This window comes from Parus major, chromosome 2, assembly GCF_001522545.3.
Source record: "Parus major isolate Abel chromosome 2, Parus_major1.1, whole genome shotgun sequence".
In the NCBI taxonomy this organism is placed as follows: domain Eukaryota; kingdom Metazoa; phylum Chordata; class Aves; order Passeriformes; family Paridae; genus Parus; species Parus major.
In genome coordinates, this window is record NC_031769.1 from 45,436,255 (window position 1) to 45,454,243 (window position 17,989).

Sequence of the window (17,989 nt, forward strand, 5' to 3'; positions counted from 1 at the left end):
CCCTCGCCGGCCCTACCATGCGACAGGGAAAAGGGGGAGGAAAAGGGTGGACGCGCTGATGGAACTGGGCTCCTCGAGAACAAGAGATTTCTGTGAGAGGTTTGAAGAAGAATAAGCGCAACCCGCCGAACGCTTAGGATTGATTGGGGTTTTTTTTCTCCTCTCAGAAAATGCAGAAGAAATGTTTCTCTTCTTTGCTGTTCCCCCCAAGAACAAGACGAAGTGAGAGAGTCCAACGGCCCATGGCGCCGCTTCCCAAACTACATTTCCCAAGCACTCCCCTGGGCGGGGCGTGGGGCCGTGAGCTGTTGGTGCCGGCGGTGGGGAGAGGAGGATGCTGGAGATGGCGGCGGCGGTGGGAATGCGTCTGTAGCTCTGCTGCTCTGTGCCTCGCCTCGGGCCGCGCCTGAGCGAGGAGCTCCTGTGAGGAAGCGGGGCTGCCGCCTCGGGACGGCTCGGACTGCGCCGTGCCAAGGAGCTGTCGCCTCCCGCCCAAGTAAGCCCCGCAGGACTCCGTCTCTCTTCTCCCGCTCCACAGGGGATGTGTGTCTGTATCTCAGTGTGTGTGTGTGTGTGTGTGTGTGTGTGTGTGTGTGTGTGTGTGTCCGTGTCCGTGTCCCAAGCTCCGTGTAGGTGCTGTGTGTGCTGCTCAGGGACTCTGAGGGAGGGCAGGAGGGAGTGAGGGGGTGTGTGTGGACGGCAGTGCTGTGCCAGCCCGCACTCGGCGGTAGCAGGTTGCCTAGCGGGCATAGCGACGGGAAAAAAGGTGGAAAATAAGTGGTTTTGTTTGCCGGACTTGGTTTCCTTGAAAAGGGAAACACGGGGGCTTGCAGGCTGCGTTTCTTCCGAATCTCGTCTTTTGCCCTTCTTCCCGCTGGAGCTGCCGGTGCATGGCAGCCCCTCGCCTCCTGTGCGGGCTGTGGGAGCGAGTGTGCCCGGGTCTCCAGGCACGGAGCCGGCAGTTTTGAACTAGGATAATGGTATTGTCGAGCTGCCCAAGGGGATTAGTCTCCTCGTTCCTTCCCTCCCCCCCTCTTAAAATAACATCAGGTAGGGAGCAGAAAAGCTGATTTGTGCCCCGTATGACCGAGTTCTTTAGTCGTGTCACTGGAGCATCTTCAAGGCGATTATGCGGTGGAAGTTTTGATGTCGTCTGTTTATGTCTCCATTTACTTGTCTAAAAATAATCTCTCTTGCAGAAGACTTGCATCAGATTTTTTTTTTCCCGCTGGTACTCCTTGGTGAGAGCAAGAGACCTTAGTTCTGTGACTTTGAAAACTTTTACTTAGTGCTTGTAACAGAAGGCATTTAGACTTAACAGTTTTTAAAAGTCTGTTATTTTGTTGCATTTTCTTCATATAACTAGCAGTGTCTATCACAACTAATTTAACTAATTACTATAAGATTCCTGAGGTTATTTTCTGAACTGTATAACCAGAAACTCCAGACACCTGGAATTAACATTTACTCAGCTCGCACTAGTGCAATTTGAAACCAAGAGGTGTAAGATACTTAAGGAAACCTGTTGCTTAACAAAGAAAAAGGTTTTTTGTATAAATAGTTGCATGTGTTAGTATAAACTTTAACAATGTTTTGTTTCCTTTTCAGTAAAGAAGAATGTCCTTGTTTAAAGCTAGAGACTGGTGGTCTACCATACTTGGAGAAAAGGAAGAATTTGACCAAGGCTGTCTGTGTGTTGCTGATGTTGATAATAGTGGCAGTGGACAAGGTAAATTCAGACTTGAAATTGCTGGCTTTTAAGCCACACAGCTGTAGGTTTGCTTTGACCAATGCATGCTGAAAGCTTGTTAGCCAGGCTAGTTGGCTAGTTAGTTTTAGGTCTGCTGTCTTTAATGTGTCCTTATAGGCTTAAGAAGACAAATTCAGTGCTCTCTGTCTTTTTATATTTGTATGCTGCTAAATATGTTAATTCTTGCTTGTTTTCACTAGTAACTTCTCTCATGTCTTATTCCCTCAATGGTAGATATCTTTTAAATAAAGAATTTCCAGTTAGTAATGGGAGCAAACACATTGTGACTTGTAAAAATCCATGGGAAGGAAAAAAGGAAGGTGAGAGCTAAAGAGTTAAGAATTTAGAAAAACAAATAAACAACCCTTTTGATCTGGAAAATAAGTGACAATCAAAGTAAGTAACTCAGCTTGAGTAAACCCTGCATTTCTGTGTAGTCATTAATTATGTGAAATGATCTTTGCTGTCAGGGAGAGTTTTTGTGTGTGTATTTTTTTTTAAAGCCAATAAATTCTTGGTGTCTTTATGATATCATGCTCACCTTGGAACTTTGTTTTTACCTGGTAGAGGTACTTGAGTTCGACTTCTTTGCTGCCAGACTCTTCTAAAATTATTTTAATGTAAGATTCTTTCTTTTCAAGACAATTTGAATAAAGCTGAGCTGTTACTGATTTGGTGCACAACCTTTTTCAGTAGAAATTCATTAGAGTCTTTTAGGTTGGAAAAGATCATTGAGTCCATCAGCTTACACTGTGTTTGCTACAAAACTGTGTCCTTGAGCACCAAGTCTTTTAAATGCCACCAGGAGTGGTGATTCAGCCGCTTCCCTTGGCAGTCTCTTCTGATGCTTCACAACTCTTGGTTAAATTCTTCCCAATATCCCATCTAGGTTTTACGGGTCCTGGTGCATGTCTAAACCCTTCACTGGCTTTGTTGTCATTCTCTGGCCATGCTTCACTACCTTCATGACTTTCTTGTAGTGAGGGGCCCAAAACTGAATACAGTATTTGAGGTGCAACCTCACTATTGCTGACTACAGGGGTGCAATAATTCTCTGGCCAAACACTTTCTGGTACAAGCCAAGATGCCATTGGCCTTCCTGTCTACCTGGGCAAATGTTCCAGCTGCTATCAACCATCACCCTAGGTACTTTTCTGTTGGGCAGCTTTGCAGCCATTCTTCCCCAAGCCTGTTGTGTTGCATGGGGTTGTTGTGACTAAAGTGAATGACCTGGCACTTGGCCTTGTTGGACCTCATAGGATTGGCCTCAAGCCATTGTTCCAGCCTGTCCAGATTCTGCTACAGAGCTGTCCTACCTCCAGCAGATCAACCCTCCCACCCAATGTGGTGTCATCAGCAAACTTACTAAGGGTGCACTTGATCCCCTCATCTAGGTTGTTAATAAAGATCTCAAAGAGAACTGGCCCCAGTACTGAGCCCTGGGGAATGTCACTTGTGACTGGTCACCAGCTGGATGTAACTTAATTCACCACCACTCTCTGGGCTCAGCTACCCAGCAGCTTTTCTACCCAGCAAGCAGTACACCCATCTAAGCTGTGGCTATCCAGTTTCTCTCCAGGAGAATGCTGTGGGAAATGCTGTCAAAGGTTTACTAAAGGTGAGGTAAACAACGTCCACAATCTATCCCTTTTCCATTAAGCTGGTCACCTTGTCCTAGAAGGCGATCAGGTTGGTCTGAACCTGCACTTCATAAAACCCTGCTGGCTGGGTCTGATCCCCTGGTTGTCCCATACAAGCTGCATGATAGTACTAAAGATTATATGCTCTGTGACTTTCCCTGGTACTGAGGTCAGGCTGACTGGCCTATAGTTCCCTGGATCCTCCTTCTGACCCTTCTTGTAGATGGGCCATCACATTTACTAACTTCCAGTCAACTGGGAGCTTCCTGGTCTGCCAGGACTGATGATAAATGACAGAGAGTGTCTTGGTGAGCACTTCTACACTCTCTCAGTGTTCCTGGGTGGATCCCATCTGGCTCCATAGACTTGTGTTTGTGTCCAAGTGATGTAGCAGAATGCTGACTCTTTCCCCTTGCATTACAGGGGCCTCATTCTGCTTCCTGTTCCTGTCTTCCAGCTCAGGGGCTGGTTACCCAGAGAACAGCTGGTGCCCTATTGAAGGTTGAGGCAAAGGCATCACCAAGTACCTCAGCCTTTTCTTCATCTTTTGTCACTATGTTTCCCCCCATATCCAATAAAAAATGGAAATTCTCTTTTGTTGCTGATATATTGAAAGAAACATTTTTATTGTCTTTTATGGTAGTAGATAGATTAATTTTGAGTTGGGTTTTGGCCCTTGTAATTTTCTTCCTATATAACCTTACAATTCAGCTGATTCAACCCCAAAGATTCAGATGCCCCTTCTTCCAAAGGTCATATCTCCTCTTTTTCCTGAGTTCCAGCCAAAGCTCTGTGCAGCCGGGATGGTATTCTTCCCTGCAAACCTGTCTTTTGTCACTGGAGGATGGTCTGGTCCTTTTAAGACTTCATTTGTTACAAATGTTCAGCCTTCATGGGTCCCTTTGCCCTTCAGACTGCCTTCCAAGGGACTCTGTCAACCAGTCTCCTAAATGGGTGAAAGTCTGCCCTCAGGAAGCCCATGACAGCTGTTCTGCTGTTACCCTCCTTCCTTCTATAAGAATCAAAATTAAAATTTTGTGATTGCTGTGCCCACTACAGCCTCCAACCATCGCATCACTGACAAATTCTTCTCTGCTCAGAAACAGCAAATCTGGTGGGGCACCTTCCCTAGTTGGCTCCTTCACCAGTTGTGTAAGGTAGTTATCTTTCATGTGCTCCAGGAATCAAATAGACAGTTCCTCTCTGCTGTGTTATATTTTCAGCAGACATCTGATAAATTGAAGTCCTCCAAAAGACCATGGGCTGGTGATTGTGAGACTTCTTCAAGCTGCTTGTAGACTATTTTGTTGTCTCTTTGTCCTTGTTGGGTGGTCTGTAACAGACTCCCACCATGACATCTGCCTCATTGCCCTTCTCCCTGATTCTTACCCATAAGCACTCAACCCTATTGCTGCCATCACTGGTGCTGACAGACATTCACGGACCTGCAAAAAATGTAATTGCTGAAGTTAAACTAGAAGACAGAGCATAATGAACATTAATTGAATCATGTCAATATTCTATATTTTTCGGGTATTATTTGAAGCACTCTGCAGCAAATTGAATTCCACATGTGCTATTGTATTGTGTAGTATCCTATATGTTGTTTTTATTTGTTTGTTTGTTTAGATAAAATTATTGTGGGCAGTTACAAGGGATATCTCCGAATCTTTAATCCACATCCTGTGAAACCTGGTGATGAAGTACAACCTGAAGACTTGCTCTTGGAAGTGCAGTTGCGAGAGCCAATATTGCAGGTTGAAGTGGGAAAATTTGTTTCGTAAGTAAATAGCAGGCTATGGTACTGTTTATTTAAATCTTAGATGTGATTTTCTTCCTTTGTTTTGGAGGGTGAGTTTTCAGTTGGACAACTATTAATCACATCTATGAATCCTATAATATGCATTTGAATTGCTTCTTGAATCATCTTCATGTGAGAGAATTTTTACTTAAGGTATATATATGTAGAGGACAATATCGCATCGGGCTGGAGCTTATCTGGCTCTATCACTTCGGCCTGTGCCAGGAGTGGGTCACACCCCAGGAGCAGGATGACCTGAGGTGCCACGAGAGCACTTGCTCTAAGGCCTTCTGGCTGTCAATCTGCCTTTTTGGCCTCCTCAGTCCTGAGCCCTGAGGAGGCAAGGACAAGAGGGAGGTCTTTTGCATGGGATGATAGAGGATTTATTGCTCTGGGGAATCTTGGGGGCAAAAGACAGAAAATGCGAGTGTGCAGCAGCTGAAATTGGGAGGTGGATCAAAGGGAGGGTACAAAGCATCAGCTAATCAGAGATATCCTGGGGAGGGTAAAAGGCAGGGTTCACAATGATGGAGGTGGCGGGGGGGGAAACTGGGTCACATGGACTAGTGAAGCCTCAAAGTTTAGGGGATTTCTGAAGTGGAATTTCAAGCAAGTGGTGGCCTAAGACAGATTGACAGGAGACTCAGGTTAGATTGACAGTGTGGGGTGGGGGGGTGGGTCTCATTTGGACCAAACCATCAACTTGGGCAATAACAGAACATACCATTAACAAGAAACACTGCAACAGCATAATCTTCCAGATAGTTATACAATTTTTTATAAGTATGTAGAACAGGAAAAACTTAACATTGAAAGTTATCTTTTAAGGTGCTTAGAATACTTGACTAACTTGTTATGGTCTAGGATGTAATGCTGGCCAATTGTTTCCTGTTTGATAGAGGATAGAAGATCCTTAATTCCAATGAATTTAATGGAAACGTGTGGCCAGATAGAGGAGAGATACTCTGACTCTAAGGAAAACACCTTATAGTTAATTGGCAGTAAGAGAATCTACTTAGGAGAATTTTATTTTAGAAATTAGTTCTTGAAGGATTAATTTTAATTTTGAAATGAACTTCTAATACTGTAGCATGAACATTATTTAAAAAATGAAAGTAAAACCTGTACTAATCATGGGAAACATTCATGCTCTGAGACCAAAGGCTCAAGTACTCATGGAGTGACCCTTTGCAGGAATCATAATATCTTACTCTGTGAAATGAGATAAAACATTTTATGTATTTACAGCAGAAGTACTTTGTTAGAAATACAATTTGTGTTTGGAAGAAGAAGAATGTGAAAGTTTGAAGGTTCTATGCAGCTAGTACAGAAGTGAATTTAAGAAAAGTTTGTGTCTGATATCGTTGAATAATGCTTGTTTGGAGGGATGATCCCCATATCATCCCTTCATGAAGGATCAATAGCACCTTATTTCAGATGAATTTCAAACTAAACTGGAAAAATAATGGGGTTGCTCTTCACATTTGAATCCCAAAATATGTTCTTAAAGGATTAATTTTGATTTTGGAATTACTTCAGCATGAATTTAGGAAGATCAGTACTTCCGAGTTTTTATGCTAGCATCTAACACCCAAACCTTTGCATTTGGCCTACACTTGAGAACAATTTCAACATGTTACTTGAATTTTATCCTGTATGAATTCTATTTTGATTTATCTGAAAACAGTGTTTTTTATACCCTTCTTTACAGTGGTACTGAGGGACTTCATCTGGCTGTGTTGCATTGCCGAAAACTCTGTGTGTATGCTGTTTCAGGTTAGTTTACAGATCCAAACTTTCCAGCAATTTTAAGTGTATTCTGAAGTTTGAATTAGGTTAATGTTGAACTTGGTATATGCAATGTTTGCTCATCATCACTGAAGATCTGCAGTCATGTTCTTTCACTCAAGCCCACATATGAAGAGGAGACACTAGTAATTAGGTTTAGGAGAGATTTGCTGATCTGCTCCATGCCTGAGATGCTGTGATGTATGTGATGGTCTGTGGTTAGCAGTGATTGTGAACAACTAGTTCTCATTATGGTTTTATGAATTGGTGTTATTGTTCAACATGCTAATGAACAAATGGTTGTAAAATGCCAACCTACTTAGCTCTTTAAAAATAAACAATTATGATTCTTTCTGAACTCAGAAGTCCAGATAATTTTTAGAAAGCCAGAACATTAGTAAGGTAGCCCATGAGAAGACAGGAGGTTAATACTTGTAATAAGGTGAAACCACTGTGCTTTGTCTTAAATCCTTTTTTTTCTGCTGGCTTTGGCTAGAAATTCTATATGATGTGTTCTCTCTCTGTGTGTGAAGAGCCTAGTCATGAAATACATATTCTGTGCTTTGATTTTTTTCTTCTATATGCTCAAAGCAAAGCACAGATTTAAGAGATCTATCAATGGTACACCCATCTTCAAAATTCAATAGACAACATGGCATTGTTCATTTTCTGCATGCAGGGACACACTCTGTTATTCCTTTCATTACAAGAATATGGTTTTCTTGTAGGAGAAGCTTTTTCCTATTTACAGCCTTGTAGTCAGGTTACAAAAATGTGCTCTCTTTGCCTATCTGGAGACACCTGTGAAAGTGGTCTTTGCTGAGGAGGGATTCTTTGAGATGTACTGCAGTGTTTGTGCTTTCTCTTTGCTGTAATAATGTTTATGCCTTAGGATTGTAGCCTACCAGTGCGATTTTTATTAAAACAATTTATTTTAAAATCTGCATTAAGAGCATACAACATTAAGTCTAGAAGTCTTTAGCAGTTATTATTTGCTGTTTGGTTTACATGGCTTAAGCAGTTAAGTAATAATAAAAGTAAATTTTGCTTTCTTTTAATAGAGTTTTCATACTAATCTGTAAGCAGTCATACTTTAATGGTAATTTCTGTTATCTGAGTGGATACTCTCAAGCTTCTCTGAGAAACAACTATCATTACGTCTTTATGCTTTTAAGGCAAATTACACTTTGATAAAGTGGAATCCTTACTTGCTTTATACATGTTACCATATCTGTTATTCATAATAAAAATTACTCTGCTGTTTCTTTTGACAAATGAAAGCATCCTTCAGGGCTGACTAAAGTATGCCTCGATATTGTATTATTGTCAATATACACAGACTGACTTCCTTCTGACTTGTTTATCCTGAAGTGTTTCTGATTTTCTAGTTACTACTCAGCAGAGCTTTTTCCCTCATGTCTATTCCAGTCTTTTCCCTAACGTGGGCCTGCTTTAGGGGTAATTGTTTAAAACTGATTTAAACTGTTTAAAACTTTGATTTGATTGGAGAAATTGCCTAAAAGGTAAGCAAAGCTACAAATCTTTCATAGAATTTTGTTTAAGTTGTTGGAATAATCTTTGTCTTAAATTAAAGCTGTGGTAAGATTTAGCAGAAAACACCTTTTTTTCCCAGCTGATGTGGCTATTCTCAAAGGTTTTGGTTTACTTTTTTTTTTTTGTTTGCTAATATTAGTCCTTAAGTATTACTTTATGTAATGAACTTTCTTCATGGGTTTCAGGAAAAACTTCATTCTCAAAAGAGGAATTTCAGTTTCTTTAGAAAGACTTTTATTTTCTGGTAGTTCCTTGAGGGAGTTAGGAAGTTAAAATTTATGCAGGCCTTTTCAGAGAATGTGATGTATATCACAAAATTATTTTTGTTATCCTTTGTTTGTATTTTATCTTTGCATTGCTGATTGCTCCCTTCAATTTCAGACAAAGTAAAAGGAAATGATGAGTGTGCCCTAAACACAGCTTTGTCAAGTGGTAGCTAATGACCAGCTACAACTTAATTTGAGACAAAGACTAAAAGACTATTGCAGCTGAAGCTGGCTGTTAGATATAGTATATTTACCAAATAGCTAGAGAATCATAAGAGTTCCCCTTTGAGCAGGGGGAATTAAAGCTTTTTTTTTTGATCTTGGAGGTGTGCCCAATATGAAAAATACATTTAAGTAATAAAATCTCAGCATTTTGCAAAGCCTTTATACCATATATAGTATAACAACACCTTATTTCCGATTCTGGCCTTTAGGAATTTTGTAGCTTGGTGATTTTTTTTTTCAGAAAGCAGCAATGTGAGCCTGCATATCTCAAAAGTCACTAGAAATTAAGTTACATTTTCTTCAGATTGTTTACACTGATACTCCTTTGTTTTTTCCATAGTGTGTGGATCAAATTAATAAATATTTACCCTTTGTTTTTTTGTAGGAACTCAGGGGAATGTGGAGCATGGGAACCAGTATCAGATTAAACTGATGTATGAGCACAATCTTCAGAGAACTGCTTGTAATATGACTTATGGCCCATTTGGTGGTGTAAAAGGTAAGCTCCTTGTATATTCTTTATAATTAGTTTAACTGAATTTTGAAAGGTAGCGTGGTGCTGCTGTGTAGAGGAAGACATCTTTCTATGCATGATGGTACTTTTTATCTGATGCATATTGAAAATAACTCAAGTTGAAATGAGTGAAGAATATTAAATGCAGAACAGTTTTTTTTCCCTCACATTTTGAACTGGGTATGAGTTTACAAGGATAATATTGATTTTAAAAAAAAAGACAAAATTCCTGGCTCTTTGCTTGTAAAGTACTTCAACATCTAAAAAAATAATTGTTTTCTTCTTTGCTTTAATTCTGTTTTACTTTTCTGTGCTTGCTTATCCTGGACAAATTAAAAAGTTAACATATTCTTTTGCTGAACCTAAGGTATCAAGTTTCTTTAAAGATATGTAATGCAGACTTCTAAAAAAACTGCTTAAGCTTAGATTGGGAAAACAGAACAGTGGACAATAATATTTATGGTGTATTTGTAGATTTGAAAGAGTTTAATAGATATCAGTGTTTTGTGTATTTGTGGACTTGTGAACTTGTTTTTTTGTTCTGATATGGAAGCATTTAGATTGGCTTTGCATAACATCTTTTTTTTAGAACTAAAGATTGCCCAAAAGTATTTGGGGGGTGGCAGTCACCAACAAAAAGTAGTGTCTCTAAACCGTTGGCAGAGTGATAATTCACTTTAATTTACAAGGCAGAAAGTCTCCTGCATCAATATAGCAAATATATGCGGACAGTCCCTCAGTTCTGTGTCGGTAATAATCTTCCAATAATAATGCTACAATGCCTTACCCTAAACTCAGGCTTGTCCCTGGGCTTAAATTCAGCCAACCAAAATCCTTACTGATTGAAGAAGAGATTTTCATTTACTAATTTCTTACAGCTACCCTGGGTAAAATGGTTAGCTCATGTGGGTGAGAAGGTATAAGGGCTATGAGTATCTTGAGGAGTGAGTGTATATGGTATGAGCATGTTCCTGTTAAAAGCAGAAAGACAATACAATGTTCCTAAATCTGAGAAGAAGGAATAATGTCCTCTGACATTCTACAGTGGAGTTGCAGTAACAAATGTATAGGGGATAGTGAACTAAGCTGTGTCTGGAACGGTTCAAAAAGAATAAAACAAACACCATGCAGTGCTGCAGAAGTTCTCTGGATTTTTGACCAGATGCGTGTTTATTTACTATGGAGGTCTATGTAGAGGTTTGACTACCAGCTCAATTTTCATGCTAGACCTATGTCTTGAGCTGTGGTGGATGTAAGAAATCTGATGAAGAAGGTGTCTTTGCAAACTAGGGAGACAGGAGGTAATATTTACCCTAGGACCTACTCAGCAAGCAAAACACTTTACAACACCTAGGATGGACAAAATGAGGGCCAATCTTGACAAAGCAGTAAGAGCAGCAGAAGGAGCTCTAGTAAGTTCTGTAAACTTATTGGAGTTTTCTGTGTTAGCATGTTGTGCTAATTACCTTTTCCTTTTTTTTCCACCATGTTCCAGTTCACATATGTGTTATTGATGTTGGACAAAGAATGATCTCAAGTCATAAATAAAGAAGGCAGGGATTTTTTTAATGTAATGAATAATGCATGTTTATATTTTAAGATCAAGATGCTTTCTGTTTAAGACCTAAATCTAGGAAAATTATAGTGAATGTTCAGGTACCTGTTAGGAGGCTAATAAGGCAAGTGTTGATGCATCAGAGAAATTGGCAAAATGGACATAGGGAAAGTTCTTTTCGGGAAATGAAAGAATATTCTTTTTTTGATAGATTTCCTGAATGTTCTTTTTATGTGGCTTTCCTAGACTATCTGATTAGATTTCTTATCAAGAATATGCTTTTAATCTTGCCCCAAGCCTTTTTCAGTGAGTCTATTTTAGGTTTCTTAAGTATCATCTTTAATATCTTGTTCATAAGCCTTGAGGCTTATGAAGGACAGTATTGTTTTTATTTCCATCTTGCAAGTCCAGCCAGAGTGAATCAGAAAGGAGGTCTAGCAAGTGCTGTTAATTTTAGTAAACAAATGCCTGTCCTGGTCTAGCCTGCCATGCTGTCTCTGTGTATCTGTGTTTGGCAGATGTTCTGGTGTGCCACTGCAAGTCTGTAAATAAATAAACTTTTTTTTTTTTTTCCCATCAGCCTTCCGCAGGCTTCTCTGGAATTCTTTTCAGGCATGTGCTAACAGTGTCTTTTGACTTCAGTAGAGGTTAATTCATGGTGGTGCTATAAGCCTGTAGCAATGAGCTTGCTTTGCTAACAGTCTTCCTTCTGCACCACAGTCTGGAAGTAGAATAAGAAAATACAGGGAGAGGTTTTGCATTTATTGCCATCTGTTACTACTGTGACTAATGCGTGTCTTACTGCTATACTCAAGCATGTTTGAAACAATGTGTGGGTGAAAGAGACCCTTCACAAGTCATGTTGTTTACTGAAGCAAACACAGGAGAATGGCAATCGAACAGAAGGAGGAAAGCATGTGTACAGGGAAAGCATGCTGTGGGAGTGTTGGGGAGGAGGGTGAATGTCAGACCCTCAGGAACATGATTTTTCATCTTAGTAAGCAAAGAATGCTGTAGGAGTTGACACAAAGAACTTGATCTATGAAGTTACTCAGATTTCTCTTGCTGAAGATTATGCTTTTTTTCTTTTTATGGAGATCATAATCCTATATCTTCAGTGGTAAGTCAGTGTGTTCTACTCAGCCATATGATTTAACACTGACAAAAGAAAAAAGAGATTGAGTTTGCAGTCTTGAGGGGTATGGGATGGGTGAAAAGTAAAGCCAGGACCATGAACTTTAGGCAAGCAAACTTCCCACTCTTCAAGGAGTTAGTTGGACCCCTTGTGAAACAATCTCAGGGACAAGGAGTCAGAAAATGGCTGATCTTCAAGGGTGCCTTCCATAGAGTGCAAGAGCTCAGGATCCCCAGGTGTGAGAAATTGGGAAAGGAAGGCAAGAGATGAACATGTCTAAGTTGAGATTTGCTGGTCAAACTAAAGGGCAAGAAGGAAATGCACACCTAGTGGAGACAGGGATAGGTGATCTGGGAAGAATATAGGGATGCTGTCTGGTTGACTAAGGAAGGGGTCAGAAAAGCCAAGGTACAGTTGGAGATGAACTTGGTGAGGGGTGCAAAGAACAACAAGAACGGCTTCGACAGGAACATTAACCAGAAAAGGAAGGTCACAGGAAGCAACACTGGCAAACTGGTAAGAGTGGATGAGTGGAAGGCTGAGGAACTCAACAACTTTTTTGCCTTAGTCTTCACTTGTAATCTGTCTTCCCACACCTCTCAAGTGGTAGAGAGCAGAATGGGGACTGGGGGAACAAAATCTCTCCCACTGCAAGGAAAGATTGATTTTGTGACCACCTGAGGAACCTAAGTCTCTGCGACTGCACTGAATGATGTTATTATGCTTCTGACCTGATGGAATTGTCTGATGTAGTTGCCAATCTACACTCCATGATTCTTAAAAAGTCTTGGCAGCAGGTGAAATCCAGGTTACTGGAAAAAGGGAAACACTGAATGCATTTTAAAAGGGCTGGAAAGGAGCCCCCCAGGAAGTAGCAACCTGTCAGCCTCACCTCTGTGCCTGGAGCAAAACTTCCTAGAAGCTGCTCTAAGGCACATGGAGAACAGGGATGTGACTCTAGACAGTGAGCATGGTGTCATTAACGCAAGTCCTGACAGATCAACTAGAGGTCTAGTGGAAGAGTGTCATGGAGAGACTACACCAGTGGATGAGGTAAGGATTATGGATGCCGTCTTTCTGGATTTCTTTGACACACTCCCCCAAAACATCTGTCTCTTTAAATTGGTGAGAGGTGGGCTGTTCACTGGATGATGAATTGGTTGTATGGTTGCATCTAGAGAATAATAGAATCACAGAAAATTCTGTTTGAAGGGACCCATGAGGATCATCCGGTTCAGCTCTTGACCATGTGCAGGACACCTCAAGAATCACACAATGAGCTTTTTGAGCTCAGAAAGATTTGGTGGTGTTACCACTTCCCTGGGCAGCCTGCTCAACCACCCTCTGTGTGAAAAACTTTTTCTGATATCCAATCTAAACCTCACCTGGCTCACCTTTTTGTCATTTCCTGTCAGTGGTCACTAAAGTGAAAGATCTCCTTCTCCTCTACTTCCACTCAGGAGGATGTTGATTGATATCTCCTCTCAGTTTCCTCTTCTCTAGGCTGAACAAATTAAGTGACCCCTGTTGCTCCTTCCTCTCCAGACCCCTCACCATCCTACAGAAGTAGAGAATGACAAGTGGTGCTCCTTGGGCATCTGTAGTAGGACCTGTGCTCTTTAATATCTTCATCAATTATGTATTTTAGGCAGTGGGATTGAGTGCACCCTCAGCAAGTTTGTAGATGACACTAAGCTTTGTGGTGCAATTGACACATCCCACTGAAGGGTGGGATGCCATCCAGAGGCACCTGGACAAGCTTCAGAAGTGGGCCCATGGCAACCTGACAAAGTTCAACAAGTTAAAGGTGCTACACCTGCATCTGGGCAATCCCAGACATGAGTACTGATGAATTCATTGAGAACAGCCCTATGGAGAAGAGCTTGGGCGTTCTCATGGATGAAAAGCTGGATGTGAGGCAACAGTTTGTGCTCACAGCCTGGAAGGCCAAGCGTGTCCTGGGCTGCATCAAAAGCGGTGTGACCAGCAGGCTGAGGGAGTGATTGTCTCCCTTGTGAGACCCCACTTGTAGAGATGCTTGCAGTTCTGGAGTCCTCATCACAGGGAATAGTTGGAACTGTTGGGGCAGGTCCAGAGGAGGGTCAGGAATATGGTCAGAGAGCTGGAGCACCTCTCCTATGAAGACAGGCTGAGAGAGATGGAGTTGTTCAGCCTGGAGAAGAAGGATTCAGGAAGACCTTAATGTGGTCTTTAGCTACTTAAAGGGAGCCTAAAGAAAAGCTGAGGACAAATGGTTTATACTTAAAGAGGGACAATTTAGATTAGATACAAGGAGGAAGTTTTTTTACAATGAGGGTGGTGAAACACTTAAGGTTAGATTGGATGGGGTTCTAAGCAACCTGATCTAGAAGATGTCCCTCATTGTGGGGGAGGTTTAGACTAGATAACCTTTAAAGAACCCTTTTAATCCAAACTATTCTATGATTTGATGATTTTAATGTGTCTGGAGTTGTTTCATGTGTTCAAAATATAGAAACAAACACCGCTAGATGTGTACTGCATTCTCATTCAGCTTTCTTCAATGTAAGCTTTTGTTGTTCTGTCCCTGCTAGTTTATGGCAAGCTTAGACCCTTGTAATATTTTGTTCTATTTGACAGCACATCTCTTTGGTTGAAATCTGATGGAGATGTAAAACATACAACGTACAACTGTTATTTCTCAACTGTTGATTTTTTTTGTCTCTTGTATTAAGAAAAAGCTGTTCGTGATTTCTCTGTGGGGGTTTTGTGAAGTAAAGAAACCTATTTTGTAGCCTAATTCCTACATTTCATGTCTTCAGATTAATGACTTAGTCTGTGAGCAATCTTCACATGTGGAAGAATTGAGATAGATGTTCTCATAACAAGAACAGATGAAGAAACAACAAACTCATTTATTCTCATCCCAGAAAGTCGAAACTTAAATTAAAGATGCTGTTAAAACTGCGGAGTAAAAAACTCAAAGACTGAGAAGCTGACCAATGGCTTGCATAGTTTAACAGTATATGTTTTTCTTGAAAATACCAGAGTGTAAATTGTGGGTGTCACCACTAGATGGTCCTCTTAGAACAGTTACAGGTCAGCATTTCTAAAGCTGCATTTATTCTTAAACCGATTCTACTGGTGTATTTGCTGAAATAGTTAAGTATAGAAAGCACAAAAGCACTTTCTGAAAACCTCTATAGCTAAAAGTCTTTTATTGATCAAAACAAAAAATATTCTGTTGGTTGTAGAACTTCAGCAAAAAGGTGAAATGAAATTGACTCTTACTTTCAGCTTACTTCAGAACTGAAGGCTCAGAGGTGTGAGAAATAACTAAGAAATCCCTTATAAGTTTAGCTAGAATTCTAAACAAAGCTAATGGAAATGTTTAAAAATAAACATTTTTAAATGTTTAAACATAAAGCAAATGGAAAACACTTACAAAGATGAAAATATACAAGTCAAGCATAGTGTAGACAGAGTTGGTTGTGACTTAGAATTTTAAAATCTGTGGCAAAGGATTATAATGCAGATCTTTACACTTCTTTACTGCTTTAGCTATGCATTTGTTTCTTGCTGTCCCTGAGCACTGGTGCTAAAATGAAAACAAGAAACTATCAAGAAGGGACATAGAAAGATCAGCTATCGATTTCATATTAAAAAAAATCAGTATTTTTAGCCCAGACTTTCAAAAGTTGAACTTAACTTTAAGCCACTGCCTTTGTTGTTTAGATTGCATGTCTCCTTTTCATATTTCTGAACTCTTCCTCATGGTCTTAGAGCTATAAGTTGAGTTTGTCATCCAGTGCTCCAGTTCTAACATATGGGTCATTTTTAGATAGGATGATTCATGATAAAATCATGAGTCTGTAGTGCTGAACCCTGGTTTTCAACTGAGTGAACTCAACCTAGGCACAAAATGTCACAGCCCTTAAGTAATGAACAGATTGTAAACTTCATGGTTTACTTCAGATAAAAAAATTAAAGACCTTGAGAGTACTCTACCTTAAGGTGTCTTTTTTTTTTTTTAAGAAAATGAAGGTGAAAAAACATATATCTTTATGTTTTATGTTATACCCTTACTTATGGTGAGGACTCAGCTTTACAAAAATTTTACTTTATATATTCATCACATAAGTTTTATAAGGTCAGGTAGTACTTTTATGGCATCATGCAATTACGCCACCATAGACTGCCATGCTGAGAATTCAACTGTCATTATATGAAGTGATATTTGCTGATAGCTTACACTGTCTTGGAAAGTATTTTCTGTTTTCACATCTGTAATATGTTCTGAGTCTTTATGAGTCAAATACCAATGACCTAGTACTTGGCTTTAGCTCATAATTTAAGATGATGAGCTCATTAAAGAGGTTAAGTTTGGAGGCAGCCTGCGCTGTGGCGGCTCTGGCCTGGTTGAGTTTGTGATCTCAAGGAGCATGGTCTTGGCAAGAAGCAAAGTCAGGACCCTGAGCTTTGGAAGAGTGAACTTCCAGATATCTAAGGAGCTCGTGAATAAGATGCCCTGAAAAGCTGTCCTTAGGGACAAAGTAGCTGACCAGAGCTGTCACTTTTCTTAGAGCACAAAGCTCTCCATCCCACTGTGTGAGAAATCAAACAAGGTAGGGCAGATACCAGCATGGATGAGCAAGGATTTAGTCCTCAAACTGAGAAGTAAGAAAGAAATGCACAGCCAGTGGAAACAGAAGACGGTGACCTGGGGAGAGTACAGGAATATCGTTCAAATGTGTAGGAATGGGATCAAGAAAGTCAAAGCACTGATGGAACAGAACTTGGTGAGGGATGTGAAAAATAACAAAAAGCTATTCTGTAACTATACAGTGTCAGAAAGGAAAGGCCAAGGAGGGTGTACCCCCCAATAAATGACAAAGGAGAACTGGTAACAACAGATATGGAGAAGACAGGTACTCAATGAGTTTTTTGCCTCAGTCTTCACTGACAGTCAGGTTTCCCACATCTCAGATCCTTGAACATCTAGTGGGAGTCGGGAGAGCCAAGTGCCTCCTGCTGTAAGCAAAGAGCAGGTTTGAGACTACTTGATGAAACTGAATAGCCACAAGTCTGTGGGGCCTGATGACATGCATCCCAGGGTCCTGATGGAACTGACTGATGTTGTTGCAAAGCCACTCCATTGTATTTGAAATACAATATAGCAGTCAGGTAAAGTCCCATTAATTGGAAAAAGGGAAACACCTCTCCTATTTATAATAAGAGGAGAAAGGAAGATCTGGGAAATAGATCATCCTGGAAGCAATGTTAAGGCATAGCTTCACTAAGGACAAATCATATCTGACCGTTCTTTCTCTGATGGACTTACTTCAATGGTTGACAAAGGACAGTGAATAGGATATTTTCTACCTAGGCTTCTCTAAGGTGTTTGACATGGGCCCACATGGCATCCTTACCTCCAAACTGGAGACATGTGGATTTACTGGATGGACTATTTGGTGGATAAGGAATTGGCTGGATGGATGCAGCAGGAGAGTTGTGGTCAATGGCTTTATGGCCATGTGGAGGCTGGTGACAAGTGGTGACTCTTAGGGGCTCTGTCTTGTGACAGCATGTAGACAATGGATTGAGTGCACCCTCAGCAAGTTTGCAGATGACACTAAGCTTTGTGGTGCAATTGACACATCCCACTGAAGGGTGGGATGCCATCCAGAGGCACCTGGACAAGCTTCAGAAGTGGGCCCATGGCAACCTGACAAAGTTCAACAAGTTAAAGGTGCTACACCTGCATCTGGGCAATCCCAGACAT

General features: G+C 40.6%; 1 protein-coding gene across 7 annotated transcripts in view; it reads left to right on the plus strand.

Annotated features, from left to right (window-relative positions):
- Window positions 1-18: 18 nt before the first annotated feature.
- The window catches only part of BBS9 (Bardet-Biedl syndrome 9), a 281,332-nt gene continuing 263,361 nt past the window's right edge, over window positions 19-17,989 (plus strand). For 4 of the 7 annotated variants that reach the window (XM_033511948.1, XM_033511951.1, XM_033511953.1 and 1 more), the window contains exons 1-5: window positions 20-496; window positions 1,609-1,729; window positions 5,020-5,170; window positions 6,903-6,967; window positions 9,410-9,523. In XM_033511948.1, the coding sequence (XP_033367839.1) occupies window positions 1,618-1,729; window positions 5,020-5,170; window positions 6,903-6,967; window positions 9,410-9,523 (442 nt within the window). In that variant the 5' untranslated portion in view covers window positions 20-496; window positions 1,609-1,617. Of the gene's footprint in view, window positions 497-1,608; window positions 1,730-5,019; window positions 5,171-6,902; window positions 6,968-9,409; window positions 9,524-17,989 lie in introns of all 7 variants that reach the window. The other 3 variants (XM_033511950.1, XM_033511949.1, XM_033511954.1) reach the window with 1 other exon arrangement.